A 17,534-nucleotide genomic window follows, 5' to 3' on the forward strand; every position below is an offset into this window, starting at 1 on the left:
AATACGCATTTTCTCAAATTTAGTATATTAATTTATATAAAGTATGTTTAGAAAAAAGGGGGGGGGGCTTTTTTTTTTTTTTTAAATGGAGCCTATACATAAAATTAGTACAAAAACAAAAAAGGAGAAAATTTATTTTACTTGGCATCTGACATTTTTGTACTTTTATGATAGAATTTATCATAGGCCTGTAGTTAAGTAAAGAAGACACTACCCTGTTTCCCTGAAAATAAGACAGTCTTATGTTAATTTTTGCTCCCAAAGATGCACTAGATCTTATTTTCAGGGGATGTCTTATCTTTCCATGCACTGGGTCTTATTTTAGGAGGATGTCTTATTTTCGGGGAAACATTGTAGTAAATTGACTGGTTGAGCTTACATTTATTTCATGTCTCTCACTTGACTTTAAAGTACAGGAAGAAAAGTTCAGGGAGGACAGAAAAAAAATTCCAAGGAGAAAACTATTGCAAACATGCAGACTTCTGAATTAGAAATATGAGTCAGATCAGCAGAGGCCATGGGGAAGAAAACTTCAAGAAGAAAATGTCATTCTTTACTGCACCAACAAAAGAGGCATGACAATGAACAGCCTGTGCTCTTGAGTTTCTAGTAGCCTGTTTTGGTGAAGCCAACTGAGCCTAATCCATGGGGGGGGTGGGGCTTGCAATCAAGTTCCAATGTACTGACAAAGAAGATTGGGACAAATGTTTATAAATTATTTGAATGCCTTCTTCTTCTTCTTCTTCTTCTTCTTCTTCTTCTTCTTCTTCTTCTTCTTCTTCTTCTTCCTCCTCCTCCTCCTCCTCCTCCTCCTCCTCCTCCTCTTCCTCCTCCTCCTCCTCCTCCTTCTTTTTTCTCCTTCTCCTTCTCCTCCTTCTTCTTCTTTTTCTTTTGAGTTGTCAAATTTTATGGGATTCTCAGAACAAAAAGAGAAAAATAGCACTTCCTGGATTCTCTTTTAGAATCTCTCTTGCTATTCTTCTAAGAAAGATGATAAACTAGAACTTCAACAGAAATTGGTTTCATTATGGTCTAAGTTAGGTTCATGTTAAGAATCTGAATACTGACCTTCTTCGGTAGTACGAACTGTTTTGGATTCACTATCCATTCCTTGGAACTCATTAAAGTAAGGTCGTACTTTAATTTCATAAGTCACCCCCTTTTTGAGATTGACTAGGACAGCATTTCGCTCATTTGCGACTTTAGCATCTAAATTCTGCCATGTTGGTGTGGCCTGCAGGCCTGAGGTCTGGCGATACATCACACGGTAACCTTGAATAAACTGAGGCTGCCGGTCCACCTGAAAAACAAAGCAAAAAGCTTTTGAAACCAAAGGGGGGTATTTTAGACATCACAGTGGCTTGATCCTCATTTCTCTTGTCCCTGATTCTGTCCTCATCAAATATCATCAGAGGATGCCACAGATTTCTAACTCATATCCCAGAATCTTATACCCTCTTCTAAATCTGACTTCACATTGTTCCTAAGTTATTATTTAAAAAATGAAGAGTGGAACAACTCTCTATCCTGTTTAAAATACTTCATGGTATCCAAAATACCTACTTAATTAAAATTCTTTGGATTAGCACAAAGTCCTATCAAGACCTAGACCTGCCAATTTTTCTAGCTCCATTTCTTATCTGTTTGTTCTTTTACTATATTCAGGAATTCCTGCTTTTGTGGTTGCAAATACAGTGTGGTGTTTGTTAGTGAGTTCCATTCTCATCTCTTGTCCATTCACTAACACCTTCACTCAATCAAAAACAGTTTTTGAGTTCCTGCTAATAAGCACCAGGAAGTTTGCTTAAATGTAGGAACTTGTATGCATGCCTATAAGCATAACCAATGGACAGAGACACCGAGGGTAAGGGCATGAGTGGGGGGTGGGGGGAATGGGGGGATAAAAACACATATGTAATACCTTAATTAATAAAGAAAAAAAACATATTAAAATGTAGGGATAAAATTAAAAGAAAATAAGTCAGTCCTTGCCTTCATAGTGCTTAGAGCCCAAGTGGAAGATGGGAATTGTCTAATGATCACCCAAACAATGTCGTCATAGTAATAACAAATAGACATAAACAAATGCTAAGATTGAGATGTACAAGGGGCTAAGAAAGCCTGGAGTGGAGAAGAATTTGGCTGGATCAGGAAGAGAAGATAAAGTTTCCCTGAAGGAGGGCTGAGACCTATAAGGACAGTGGAATCTATCCAGTGGAAGAGCAGGACCACGTGTGTCCAATTCCTGTTGATGGGGAAGCATGTGAAAATCCAAAAGTTGTGGAGCTAGATCACGTTTTAAATGGATTAAACAGTTTATAACGCTCAACAGATATTAAAGACTTTTATTAATTTACCAATGGTCCCACTACTGACACAATTTAACAACTTTCTTGATCCTTTCATTCATTTAAGGTAGAGGATAAACAGCTGCTCTTGAAAATCAGATTTTAAATCTCAAAACTGATATCAAATAGAAATTTTAAATATTAGTTCACTTATAATAATTACATAAAACCAAATACATAAAAATGTAAGCTAAAAATGTTCTCTTTATACATTTATGAAACAATATTTACTGGAGTACTACCTTTTTTTTTTCAGGGAGAAAAGGACTTTTAGCTTTTTAAAATGTCTTACCATATTTCTAGAAATGCTTGACAAATATAAATACCATAGCATCTTCTCCAAGTAACATTCCATTTATTATAGTTTGCTAGTCCTATTCTAGAAGGCCTTTCACTTGACATATTTCACAGTCAAAGGAAGTGTAAAATTTAATGGTGAAGAGATGGAAGACCTCATTTTATGAATTTTGAGGAGAAAAGAAATAGAATATGTAATGATAAAAATGGTTATTTCAGCTTTTTAAAATTTCTTTATTCAACTGTGAACACATTATAAACAAATGTTATTCTTTTGTGTATTAAAATCTAACCTCTTGAGTTGTAGCTAGCATTCAAAACATTTTTACAGAATCACAGTCAAAATACCACAGAACAAAGGAACAGTTTTTTCCCCCTGTATTGAAAATGTCCAAGTTAGAAAAACCCATGAAGTTGATGAAAGTAGACAAGTGTGTTTCTATGTATAGTTAATTCTAGTTTCACAGATGAGTCTCATCGAGTAAGAATTCCTTTATCCACCTGACAGCTTTCTAACCCTCAGCAATTTTCTGATATTAGTGCTACTCTTGTGTGAGGTTATGTCATGAAAAAGTCAGCCTAGTTCTGATGCCAAAGCCATGGTCTTTGAATCCTCATCCATGCCACGAGTTTGTGTTTACAGCAATGGACATATATTTTTGAAAAGCAGAAGTTGTTCTGACATTAAAAAACAAGGCAACTAAAAAGCCAAAAGTTAAATTTATGAGAGCCACAAGGAGTTGCCCTTCATCAAAACTGTCAGTATTCCAAAATATCAGCACAGCATATGTTAAAACAACATTAAACTTGCATTTTATAAAATTCTCTACATTCGCTTTAAGTGAATTTATATACTGAAAGAAAGACATAACTCACAATAATAGCTTGTTAATACTGAAAGAAGCAAGCTGTGTTTTTAAAAAGCACATTAAGCAGCTGTTTCCAGATGAAGGGAGCCTGTAAATCAGGGTAAGTTGGTTTTATCCATGTTTGGTTTTCATTAATTAAGTGTTTTAGGGCGTTTATGGAGTTAATGTTTACTATACAACATTGCCTTGCTCACTTCAGTGTATATGCCTTCAACCAGCATGTTCTAATGACCCACTTAATAACTAAGTAGTCCGACTGGATTTTGTGCAGTTGCAATACATTCTTTTCTGGGGAAGAAAAAAGTTGTTGTTACAGGTGGAAGCAAAAATGAAAATGCTGAACACTGACTTTAAAAAACTAGGTAGGATTTTTATTGGATATGCATTCTATGCTATTGAGTTCTGAAGCACATTTTGACAGGTGGTCATTTTCAAGTTAAATCATATGCTTGTTACTAATTTTATTACCATTCTGATTATGTGTCTGGACATAATTCCATGGGTTTACAAAATTTTTAAATTTGGTATTTTCTGAAATATGAGTAAAAAAAAGAGTTGTCTTAAGGGAAAAGTGACATGATGAAGAGAGGGTTAGTCTCAGTTGAGTTACAGCTTAGCCTCAAACTTTCTGAGTCTCAGGTTCCTTAATTTGTCCAAATAACACTCATGTTACAAGGGCACAGACTCAGTTAAAGGACTACTATAAGTTAAAACATTTTGCAAGTTTTAAAGATGCACAATGATAAAGCATCACTGTTAAGTAAATGATATACTAAAAAACAGGTGTACACATGTGTCCCTCATATCATCATTTGCATTAAAATGTTTAAGATATGTAATATTTATCTTTTCAATGTGAAAAAAAATCCACCTAAACTCAAAAGTCAAAACAAATTTTCTTAGGTGGGCTTGGTCTGCTAAGTGACTGGTCTGGACTTAGCTTAATTCTGAGCCTGGTTGGCCAGGACACTCTTTTACCTCCCGTAGCTGTAACGCTTAAGAGCAATGAGTCTGTGATTCTTTTTGTCCTTGAACCAAAACACACACACACACACACACACCAACCAGAATAAATATTTTTAAATGTAATAATTACTGTATTGCCATTTTTCTTTGTGAAACAGCCATTTTCTTATCATTTATGCTAACCCTCATAAAAAAATAGTCATTTTTAGAATGTAGCATTACTAACTATTGCTGTTCCAAAATTCACCTTGTGTAGCATGAGTGTTTTGTGGTTGTTGTTTTTTTGTTTTGTTTTTTGTTGTTGTTGTTGTTGTTGTTGTTTTTAGTACAAGTGTCATGTATATTTGGTAAATGAATCCAGCCAACTATTATAGATACCTTCTCACTTGGCCCCAAATCTAAACACATGGGTTGGAGAATATAGTGGACCCCTTAAGCCCAATACATCAGTAACTCAAATAATGTGATAATTTTAAAAGGACATGCACATTTAGGAAGTTGAAAATAGGACATTGAAATTAAATAATTGGTCATAATTCCTTTGATAGCCAACTTCATTCCCAGTTGGGTTTTCATTTACCTCTCAACTACATCCATATCTCAAGGGGAACAACACTATGTGATATATTAAACATTATTTTTAATGTATAAAATAATTGAGTTTGTCATGTAGCAGACAGTTACTGAAAATGTATTTCCTAAATGATGCTTTGCTCTGAAAAAACAGAAATTAAAAATATAGATTCCAGACTCTCAGAAGTCAAGCTCATGAGGGAGAGAGATATGAAAACCAGGAATGACAATTTATTGGGATGTAAAGATGACTATGACAAGGTCCCTTTCTTGAAAGAACTCCCAGACTACTGACCTGTAGTTTTTATGTGATTTCATGTATTCTTTTTAACTCAATGATTTTTAGAGTGATTGATTTTATGAACATAATGACTTTGATTCTTATCCAAATAATTCCCACATTTAGAAGGAGCTTTAAAAAGCCCCTTCAGTAGAGCAGATAAGACTTTTTCAATTGATAATGAGTAAAAATCTGCTATTAAAAATACAACTATTTCCTTAGCCTTGTTAGTTTTGTATCTAGTCAAAGCTACAGAAAATGGATGAGGCATGACAGATATCACCCTACTGTGCCATTGGAAAAAAGATGAGGTCATTAGGTTCCCTTCATAGGAACAGAAGAATAGGACTCATTATATGCAGAAAATAGAATATCTATGTGACACTATATAAAAATGAAAGTAGAAACAATGTAATCCTAGTCATAATTACTCTTAAAGTGTTACTGTATAAACTTAGTTTTATTTTTGCTAAAGTATCACTCAGTTTTGTACTCAGAGGCCAAAAACATGGCTAATCAGATGGTGTGGTTTAAGAAGCAACAAAATGCCCTACTCAGGACCACATGCTGAAATCCCTCCATTAAATATCCCACTGCGTATTTGTCTACAGTTTGTCTTTACAGTGAAATCACTGCTAGCAGATTTGAAGTAAGGAAACCCTAAGGTTATTCTTACCTATAAATATACATGGGATTTAGGAACATTATTTAATCTGTCTGTATTGGTTTCCTTTATTTCTTTTAAAAATATATTTATTGATTTTTTTACAGAGGAAGGGAGAGGGATAGAGAGTTAGAAGCATCCATGAGAGAGAAACATCAATCAGCTGCCCCCCGCTGGGTATGTGCCCACAAACAAGGTACATGCCCTTGACCAGAATCAAACTTGGGACCCTTGAGTCCGCAGGCTGACGATCTATCCACTTAGTCAAACCAGTCAGGGCTCCTTTCATAAAATTATGATATTAGAGTAAAGAGCCTTAACATCTAAGTTTCACCCATTCTAATAAGTAAGACCTCCATATTTTCTCAAAGAGAAGTAGAGGAGAGGTAATATATTTTCTATTTTTTGTGGATGGAATTAATCACTTCCTCTGATTGAAACCTGTCTATAGAGAGCATATATTCATATATACTTGTTATGGAACATATTTCTGTATATTGTCATTAAGAATTTACATGACAGAAGGCAGCCAATCGATGATTCTCTCTCTTCATTGATGTTTCTATGTCTCTTTCTCTCCCTTCCTCTCATAAATCAATAAAATATATTTTAAAAAAAGAAGAATTTGCATGATTTGTGTCTCTTTATATAGCCCCTGTACACACATACATTGGGTACAGAATTGGTTCTCAAAAAAGTCTGTTGGACTGGATTTGTTCAATGGGTTTATTATTGAGAGAACACTGGAAGAATTCTATTCATTGTGTTCTATATTTCAAATATAATTAATTAAGATTGATGAAAATAACCATGTTCCCCCTCAATTTTTTTTGTTGATGAAATTAATGGGAATGGGTGAGACCATTATTTCCCCAAAGAAACTTGGAGGAAAAGTAATTCAGTTTTTGGTCTTTTTTAAAAATATTTTTACTTACAGTCATTCTTCTACAATAAAAAAAAAAACAGAGACATAATTATAAATACTTTATAATAAAGATTATAATTAAAGTGAAAACTCTTCTAGGTATGTCTAACTAAAATATCCATTATTTATATAACATACAAAATCTATCACAAACACAGAAGACTGAAAGAATATATGCCCTTCTGTCATCCTGATAGATGTCTTCATGGGTTTTTAGAAATTATAATAGATCTTTGAAATAAAGGAGAATTTGGCACTAACTGTACTAGGCTCAAGGAAAACTATCCCTCTCTTCACAAAACACAGACACATACATAGACTAGAGCACATGCACAAGTGTTAGCATTTTCTAATGTGACTAATATGGCTATTTTTATAGTATTTGTTGTTTCTACTGAAATGGCTACTAAGTGGGTCAAAAAATTTTGTATTTTGAAATGACAGTGGGCAGGTTCACATTTATTAATACACAAAAGGCCTCTAGCATGTCACTTGTGCACTGAGGGGCGGGGTCCATCAGCTCAGTTTGTACCCTCTTGCAGTCTGGGACCCTTTGGGGGATGTCCACCTACTGTTGTAGAGGCAGGAGAGGTTCCCACCACCGCTGCTGCACTCGCCAGACACGGTTGAGTCTACCAGATGTGAACCTGGCTTCTGGCAGAACAGTGCTCCTTGTGAGAGGACACTGACCACCAGGGGGCAGCTCCAATGTTCCACTGTTTGGTCAATTTGCATATTAGCCTTTTATTATATAGGATGCAATGGAACACTGTAGCATATATTAAAATATTAATTCATTTTTTTAAAACTAATTAATTATTAAACATAAATGTCAACTTATTAAAATTATATTTGTACATGTTTGGTGCTGCTGAATGAGATTCAACTAAAAGAATATAAAGATGTTTGATTTAAATTCACAAGAAGTTTTCATCAAAATTAAAATATTTTGTACTTCAATTACCCCATTAAGACAGTAAGAAACGAACTATAGATTAGGAGAAAATGCTACCAATTATATATCTGATAAATAACTTGTATTCAACATATAAAGAATTATTACATGACTGTAATAAGAAGACAAACAATCCAATTTAAAAATGGGCAAATCATTTAAACATAGATTTCCTTAGTAAGATATATAATTGCTCAGTAAACATGAAAAGGTTCAAAACATCAGTAGTCATGAAACAAATGCAAATGAAAACCACAATAATATATCATTTATCATTCATCAGAATAGCTTTAATAAAAAAGACAGGAGATAAGAAGTGTAGGTGAGACTATGAAAGAAATTAGCAAGGATGAGAAAAAAAACACTGGAATCTTAAAATATTGCTAGTGGGAACATAGGATGTTATAACCACTTTGTAAAACATGTTGGCAGTTTATCCAATGTTAAACATTATCGTTATTACTCAATAATTTCTAGGTAAATATCAAGATAAATAAAAATATATGTTTACTTGGGCACAAATGCTCACGACACCGTTATTCATGATAGCCTATAGTAGAAACAACTCAAGGTGTATCAGCTGATGAATGAACAAAAAGATGTATATGCTATATATGTATGCTGTTAGGGAATGCTATTAAGAAATAAAAGGAACAAAATACTGATACAGCATGAATAGACCTCAAAAACATTATGCTGAGTGAAAGAAGCCAGGCTCAAAAGACCACATATTGCATTTCATTCCTATGAAAGCAATAGGCAAATCTATAGAGACAGAGAGATTAGTGGTTTCAGAAAGCTCAAGTGAAGAGAAGGGACAGCTAATGGGCACAGGATTTAATTTTGGGATGATGAAATGTTCTAAAATCAGATTTTGGTGATGATTGTATGACTCTGTAAGTATATTAAAAAGCATTAAGTTGTACATTTTAACTTTAGTATATGAATTCTATCTCAATAGAATTATTCTTTCATCTATTGAATACTTTTCTTTTTTGTGATTAAACCGTCAGAGTTTTATTACCATTTTAAGTGGCAATAAATGATTTTAAATGGTCAGAGTTTTATTACTATTTTTTGGGTTGTTGACTTATTTTTTCTTCTTTGGTTTGTTTTCTTAAAGGAAAAAAGAGACTATTATTAACATGGCCTTTCAGAACTTACTGTCCATGTGACTTGAACAGTCGTGGGAGTCAAAACAACTGGAGTATGAAGACGAACAATGACATCTCCCAGTTCCTTCTGTACTTGTCTGTGGTCCACTCCTTGTGCTGGTGGGCTGATATCTACAGGTAGACAACCATTCCCAAATTTTAACAATTCATAGTAAAATTCCAATGTATGTTATATAAGCTAATAATATTCCATTAGAAATAATTACAGGGGAAATTTAAAAAAATATATTTGTGACAAAAACAATAAAGAGTATTTATATACTACCACCATGCTAAAACATAATTTAAAAGATTATATTTATCTTCACTAAAATAATATTAATAAAAGAGTATATGCAATTTTTCACCCCATTCAAATACATTGTTGTAGAAAGTCTCATTATTTTCTTATTAAAGAATAAAGAATGTGCTGTTTTCTATGGAGACATCAGTTTTATATAGATGTTAAAAGACTTTCTTGAGTAGCTAATGGGGGAATATCTGAAAAGTGCTGTCTAGGAATTTACTTAATACTTGTTCCAATTAGTAAATTGTGTGTTCTTACCCCTTGTCCTACTTCAGACTAGCAACATGGAAGAAAAGTAATCAGAGGGACAGGAAACTTGAAGTATATTATTAACGGTAGACAAAGTCAGGGGAAAAAGGGAAGGAACCCCCAATATTCACAATAATACTTTTGACCAAAACAATTAAAATACTGATAAAGTGTCCTAAAGTAATAAAATTTAAGCAGTGCCTCAATATCCAACAAAATTGTTTTATATAGGGCCCAGGGAAAGAAAGAAGAAAACACAGATTTTCAATATTTAAAATGATATATCTTTAACCAGACATTGTTCTGGCCCCTTACTTACCATTCACTTAAATACTCTTCTCTTGTTCCATATATATAACTAAAGGCCTGGTGCATGAAATTTGTGCACTTGGGGGGGTGGTCCCTCAGCCTGGCCTACGTCAGGGAGCTCTCAGGAGATGTTCAACTGACAGCTTAGGCCATCAGTAGGACATGGTTAGCACTGCTGCGGAGATGGAAGAGGCTCCTGTCAACACCACTGCACTTGTCAGCCATGAGCATGGCTTCTGGCTGAGCAGTGCTTCCCCCATGGGAATTCACTGATTGTCAGCCCCCTGGTGGTCAGTGCGCATCATAGCAAGTCAGGTTGAAACTGGCTCTCCGACATCCCCCGAAGGGTCCCAGATTGCAAGAGGGCGTAGGCCAGGCTGAGGAACCCCACCGGAGTACAATTGGGTCTGGGGAGGGACATAGGAGGTTGGCTAGCTGGGGAGGGATCACAGGAGGGCTTCAGGGCATGTCTAGTCCATCTCGCTCAGTCCTGATCAGCTGGACGACAACAGTAAGTTAATCTACCAGTCAGAGCATCTGCACCCTGGTGGTCAGTGCACATCATAGTGACTGGTCAACTGCCTGCCACAGGTGGTCAGTGCATGTCATAGCAAGTGGTTAAGTGGCCTTAGCATATAATTAGCATACCGTATTTTCCGGCGTATAAGACGACCCCTAATTTTACAGTTAAAACATAGGTTTAGGCCTATATTCACTGTATAAGACTACCCCCCACTTCAAAAAAAAGACTTACTTTGCCGTCAAGATCTGCAGGTAATTTTTGTGCAATTTTGGTATTTTGCCCCCGATTTTCGGTTGACTTTTTTTCGTTTCAAAAGTCGTCTTATACGCCAGAAAATATGGTAGTATGCTTTGGTTGAATGGCCAACTGAATGACAGGACACTTAGCATATTAGGCTTTTATTATATAAGATGGTTTATATTACATGTTCATTGAAATATATAAATGATAGATGTCCAAGTCCATCAAATTGATATGAAATACTGAATTTCACAATACTAAAACCAGCTTCTTTAACTATAATGTTAAATTGATTTTTTTTCCCTCCAGATACCTTATTTAAGAAAGTCCAATTTTAATTGATTTATTTTCTTAATCTTCTTTTTCTTTATTTTCTCAGACCACAATACCACACTCTTGAAAAAATATTTTAAGTACATATCTCAGCCATACTTAAATGGGGTTCACCAACTTAAATTGGGGCATCAATAATTGGGACCTACACTTTGGTGACTATTTTCCAGTTCCATTTTTCCCCATTCTTAACATAAACATCTCAAGTTTTACTTAAAACAAAAAAAAAATATTAATAATATTAGGTGAATAACATCAACCTTTATGGATATATCTATGGTTTATTATGGTGATGTTGATGGTGCAAGTATATACTGCCTTACTAAAATAATTCTAAATTCTATGGTATTTATTTTATTTTTTTAATTCTATGGTATTTAATATCTTTAAAAAATAAGAGCACATACAGCAAAGCATTCTTTGAAAAGAAGAGCTTTTCAAATAGCAAAGCTGCTGAAAGTGGTATAAAAAACATCCTGATGTTCAGGCACAAAACATGTGTTTTCCTATTAAACACCTATTAGGAGAATATAAGCATTTTTCTTCATATAGTCTCTCAGCTGGAACAAGTTCAGATCACAAACAACTTTTCATTAATATTTTGTTTGTTTTACTTTTTTACCAAGAAATTATTTTATGAGTCAAGAATTAGTGACTGGCACAGATACTGAATGATCCAGGTTTGTGGGGTATAATCACATGACAAGCCTTCTACATTCTGGTATCTCTCCATCTTCCTTCACAGCTGCCCACAGAAACTGCCTTCTTTCTATCTACACAGGTAAAATGATCTAGGTATTATTATTTAGTGATTTAAAACTATACACCTTTTCCTCTTTAAGTTCAATAATTTAATTTAATTTACTCATTAAATTTGGACACTCTAAGAGCAATTGGATTCAGGCAAGGTAAAATATAACCAGTTTCAGGTCTTCAAATTCCTTATTGTTGTGCTTTTTCTCTCTCTTGAGACAGGTTCTTTACCTACAGGTCCTTTATCATTATGGAAAATTAATCACATTACTGCTTACAGAACAATAGCAAGTGGCATTCTCTCCTCCCTTGACTGTCATCATGTCAGCAATATTACAAAAATCACGTGGTAACTTTATTTCACTTGATTTCTTTAAGGTGTCCTCTGTTATAATAGCATGCTAGTAACTATTGCTGAACTACATTATAATTATAATAATATTTTATGGCTGTATGGTGCTTTTCATAGTATAAAAATACTACTTTGAATTGTATCTTGTTCAAAGCCTTTAACAAATAAGAAATGATTAACCCTTTCTCAAGAACCTGTAGGGAATAGGTTTTAACAAATAATAAAGCAACCATTTCTATTTTATTAATTCTCTTTGTCTACTAGTAGGAACAGAAATTAGAATGCCACATTTTATATTAATCCTTAGACTCCAATGACTTCTCATTTTGAAGAGACAGGCTACTAAAAATGAAATGAGATGCCTTCCATTTAATCTTGTTATAATGTTCTGGTTAGGTGTTTTGTGTTTTTAATTAGTCTAAAGAATTACATACCTCTGGAAGAAAACTTGATTTACTTCTTTCTGAAACAAATTGCTCCTTTAAATCTCTGGTTTAATAAAATTCTTGTAGTGATTCTTGTAAAAATTGTCAAAAACATCAGTAACATCTGCCAGGCACCTGAACACAGACTACTGGGCCCCACTCCCAGGGCATCTGAGATGGGGCCTGAGCACCTGCATTTGTAACATGGTCTCAGGTGATGAGATGTTGCTTCCAAGGAAATCACACCTTGAGAGCCACTGTACTATAAAAACAAAATTTCTAAACAGTAGGGAGTAATATTGTCTTTATCTGGGCATCTTATCCATTCCAGGTCACTGCATAATTAATTTCAAAAAGGAGAAACGTTTTCCTCCCTTTGAAATATAGGGATGTCTTAAATTTATTCACTCTTACTATGTGAATATATTCAATTATTTTGTTTATTTTGTCCTAAATAGACCCTGACAACTCCAGAAAAAGGATACACTTACCAACGTGCACAGCATGTTCCCTCCAAACTGGGTCAGTGGGTCAGTTCTAATGAATCATTATAGCAAGTAATACATTTATCTTTCTGGTGCAATCCCTTTGTTCTGAAACATGTGCTAATGCCTCCTTCTAGAGCCAGTCATATTTACAGCTATGAAATTACCTTGTGTGCGCACAGGATCTGACATAGTGCTTGGGTCACTGAGGCCTTGGGGGTTGATTGCTCTGACCATGAATAAGTAGATTGTATTAGGCCGCAGTCCTCTCACTGTATAGAGTGTAGTCTTTACATGGTTTGCCACTGTCTGCCAGCTATTGCTCACTGATTGGCTGAAACAAGAACAGAAATTTCACTTAAGGTACTGGAAATGGGATTAGGTATCAATGATAAAAGTTAATGATTGAAAATTAAACACACCCCATACACACACACAAGAAAAACCACTTGGATTTTCAGCCTAATAAATGAAACATTGGATGATTTCAGTTTGTTCAACAACAAAGCTAAGCCCACCTAACAAAAGTGCCATGCACAACAAAATTAAACTCAGCCCAGGAGATGTGGCAGCCCTTTGCTAATGCACAGCAGCCCACTAAACAAATACCTATAAAAGAAACAGAGGCTAAGATGACAACATCAAGTTTGTATAATAAATATGGTCCTCACAAATGTGTATATATAAGTGTATGTGTGTGTGTGTGTGTGTGTGTGTGTGTGTGTGTACACCTTGAAAATAATTAACCTGTAGAAAAAATAAATGAACTACAGAATAAATTATGCCAATACACCTTTCTGTTACAAGGTGTGTTTCATTTTGATCATTTCCACATGCAATATTATAATAAAGGCTTCTAAAACTACATATCTGTAAAAGAAGAAAGGAAGCATGGTTTGAGTATTTTCCCCTGGTCACATTTTTAATAAAACCATACATTACATAGTATTGTGATTTCCCATCTTGGAATGAGGACCTATCTCTGAACCCCTTACAGCCAGTTACAGACAGCATGCTTGTTTAGAGCTCTTTGTCTGAGATCAAATATTCCCTTTGTTTAAAATGAAGAGAAAATGCAATTTTCAGCACCTTCCATTAATTTTTCAAAAGTAAGTCCTTATACATCAAAACATGGGAATTAAAGCAAAACATATTTTCGAAATTTGAAAACTAAGTGCTCATCATTCCATTAAATTAAATAAAAGCATTTTTAAGCATCTGTCCTAATGCTTGGAAAGACAGTGGTCATCACTATCCTTATAGTAGCAAATAAAAACACATTGAGATTGAATACAAAACTATATTTTCCTATTTTATAAGTATCAAATTCCTGTAAGACAATTTTATTATGACATTTACTAGCTTATATTAGTTTATATCCTTAAACTGATGACAATTAATTCAAGTAACAATTAAACATATCTTTTATTTTCAGCAAACAGAGGTACCTACAATAAATTTTAGTTGTAGTTTTTAATTTTCTCTTAAGCATAACCAATAGACATATTCAAATATTTATCATAAAACAATGGAATTATTTTAAGTTCTTCTCTAAGTATTAGAAAGCAAAATTCCAGCATTCTGTGCCTCAATAAACATTGCATAACTTAAAAGTTCCTTGTGCCTAATTAAATTATTTTCTTCTTACTTCTAATGCTGAAATTCTCATCTTAAATCCTTATAATGGACAGGGTAAACAAAGGAGCTAAGTAATTATGTCATAATTAGATCCCTATAAACTTAGACAGGGATAATACATATTTAATCTTATAATTAAGGTTAAAATGAAAAAAAAAAGACACTTAAGTCTATTCTTGAATAAAGTCAGATTTAAAGTAAATTCTTAAAATGTACTGATTAATCACATCCTTAAAATAAAAATGCAGGAGATTTTAGGAATAGGAGCTAAAGCAAAACCCAATGGAGAAAACAGGAACTATTCCGTACCTGAACGCCTCAATGATATATGAACTTGCCGGGAGGGTTCCAGGGGTACCTGGTTGCCAGGACAAGGTGACACTGTTCTTAGTAACATCAGTGACCTGTGGTTTGGATGGTGGTCCTGGCAGGTCATTTAAATCATAATTTTTACTGATTGTTGCTCCAGATTCTATAGAGGACAAACAGAAAAAGCTTAATTCCTGAATGCATATGCTGATGACTATGGTTAAAAAATAAAAATCACCTATTAAAAAAGTTGACCTACTCAGTGAACAAAAGTATATAAGTGAACATTTGCTTTTCCTACATGTTACTAAATGTTTGCTTTCACACATGATCACTAGGATTGCTTTCTCTTTAGATTGAGAAAATAAAATAACGAGGTTGTCAAGGAAAAATGTATCAAATTGCCTATATGTGATGCTATGTGCAAGAGGTGCAGGAATTAAAAAGTGGCATGAAAATTTTTACATTTAATGAATTCAAAATATTGATTTCTTCTTAACTTGTTAATTGATAATAAGATAATCACTAAAATGGACTCAAGATTTCTTGAGTAGATGATCTCTGGGAAGATAATTCACAAAGAATTCACCTGTGACATCCAGCACAGCACTCCAGGAAGTCTCCCCGCTTGAACTTGTAGCCACACAAGTATAAGTTCCAGTATCAGAAATCTAGTGAGCAAGGCAGGGAGAGAATTAAAGTGCTAACAATCATTTTTTGAAGATATTGAAAAATTAAAAATACTAAATATTTCTCTTTAAAGAGATCAGTAGTCAGCTCTATTTAAATTGTAGCAGTGTAACAGTGAATGGAATGGAATTATATGATTAAGAAACAAACAAATTATGCCAATGGAAAATTGCGATTTAGAGCTGAAAGAGACCACAGAAATAATCTAATGCATAACTCATTTTGTAAGTGTACATAAAAGTAGCCATTTTATTAATCACTTAAAATATTTATGTTATTTGTTGAAGAATAACAGAAGACTTTTAGGAATAATTAATATTATAATTGAAAGTTCTATTTTACAAATATAACATGCAGAATACTCTATGATCATGCATTGACAAAAGCCCCAAGATCAAATAAGATGTGTGGTTGAGCCCTGTGGGCTTACAATGCAAACATTAACTGGTATCAATTTACTGCTGAAGGAAGAGTGAGACTGGAAAGAGAAAATGATGACCACATAGAATAAGGCAAGTTAGATATAGAATTGAAATTCTGTGGTGAACATGAGTCTAATTGTTATGAAATATGGGAGTTCATAGAATATACTACCTGCTGGGTTCAAAATATAAGTGTATGGATGACTGAACTTTTCACAATTGATTCTCAAGTAAATCTTTAGTTCTTGGATGTTACTTTCATTCCATTTTAACTTATTTTACATGTCATTATGTATTTTAACCTAAGGTTCAAATTGCTCTGGAATGTCATTTTTTGCCATATTACCTTCATACAACTATCTTCCATGATGATGGGGGAGATCCTTTGTGGGAAAAGCTCTTCTTTCAGATGTGGCTGAGCACATTACAGTCATTAGAAATCTTTTCATTTAAGAAGCATCACTCACAAACTAAATATAATGAGCCGAGTTGGATTTTAATGGGATGTTCATTTGAATATGGTCTCCGAAAGAGTAAAGAATTTGCATTTTATTATAGCTGTTGAACTAAAATGTAGCACTTGTTATTACGTGCAAATGCTAAAAGAAGGGCATGTAGGTAAAGCTTCTTTGTCATTGTGGGGAGATACAAGTCCATCATTAGCTGTGGTGGGCATGCTTTAATGAGTGTTCAAATATCCTCCTCAAAAGATACAGATTCAGCTACCAATTAGCTGAACTATAGGAACACAATGTTCATCATTCTATTTCCCCCCTTGCATTAAGTACCAAAAAATACATTGTGAGACACAAAGGAATATAACCTACAGAAAGTCTTTTGATATAAGTGAAGTACTGTAAAACCCATTTTTACATCCCTTTAAAGACAGTCATATTACAGAAAAAGAATCATTTTTTTTAAGTTTAGCAAAAGTGTTATCAAAAGCCTAAATCTCATCGCTAAAAGTCACTTCTATGTCATCATCATCATCACATTCATTTTTATTCCTTCAACTTTAAATAATGTCTTTTCTGATCAGAAGTATTTCAAGGCTTCCCCACCTTTTTCCTTTTATACTTAAGCAAGGGCTTTACAAAGAGGTTCATGTGCTGTCAGCCTCCATTACCTACTGTTCTCCTTGTGTAGTTGGCTGCAGACAAGTCCCCAGGAGCCTGCATTTCAGACAGACCACTCAGGAGCCTGTCAGAAGGCTCAAAATTTGACATCATCAAGCACCCACCTTTAATTGCTTTTTTCAAACATTACTCGAGATCCTGACTATTCAAGCACAACCTCTAATTCAGCAGTACAGTGAAACTGCATTAACCTCCATGGCCCAAGTCTGCCTTTAGCCCAGAGAGAGGTTAAAATATTTACTTAAGGGGAGTTGGCATTAATTTCTAAATAACTCCCATTTTTTTCATAGAAGAATAACAATTAATTTACAATCAATAAAAAGACAAGCTAA

At 34.1% G+C, this 17,534-nt stretch overlaps 1 protein-coding gene across 19 annotated transcripts in view; it reads right to left on the reverse strand.

Moving 5' to 3' along the window:
- Nucleotides 1-17,534, reverse strand: part of ROBO2 (roundabout guidance receptor 2) — a 1,761,697-nt gene that overhangs the window by 81,508 nt on the left and 1,662,655 nt on the right. For all 19 annotated transcript variants that reach the window (XM_045584073.1, XM_045584072.1, XM_036444354.2 and 16 more), the window contains 5 exons: nt 15,544-15,625; nt 14,955-15,117; nt 13,175-13,341; nt 9,042-9,163; nt 1,069-1,300 (listed from right to left, as the gene is read on the reverse strand). In XM_045584073.1, the coding sequence (XP_045440029.1) occupies nt 1,069-1,300; nt 9,042-9,163; nt 13,175-13,341; nt 14,955-15,117; nt 15,544-15,625 (766 nt within the window). The remainder of the gene's footprint in view (nt 1-1,068; nt 1,301-9,041; nt 9,164-13,174; nt 13,342-14,954; nt 15,118-15,543; nt 15,626-17,534) is intronic.

This window comes from Pipistrellus kuhlii, unplaced genomic scaffold (assembly GCF_014108245.1).
Source record: "Pipistrellus kuhlii isolate mPipKuh1 unplaced genomic scaffold, mPipKuh1.p scaffold_m20_p_2, whole genome shotgun sequence".
Classification (NCBI taxonomy): domain Eukaryota; kingdom Metazoa; phylum Chordata; class Mammalia; order Chiroptera; family Vespertilionidae; genus Pipistrellus; species Pipistrellus kuhlii.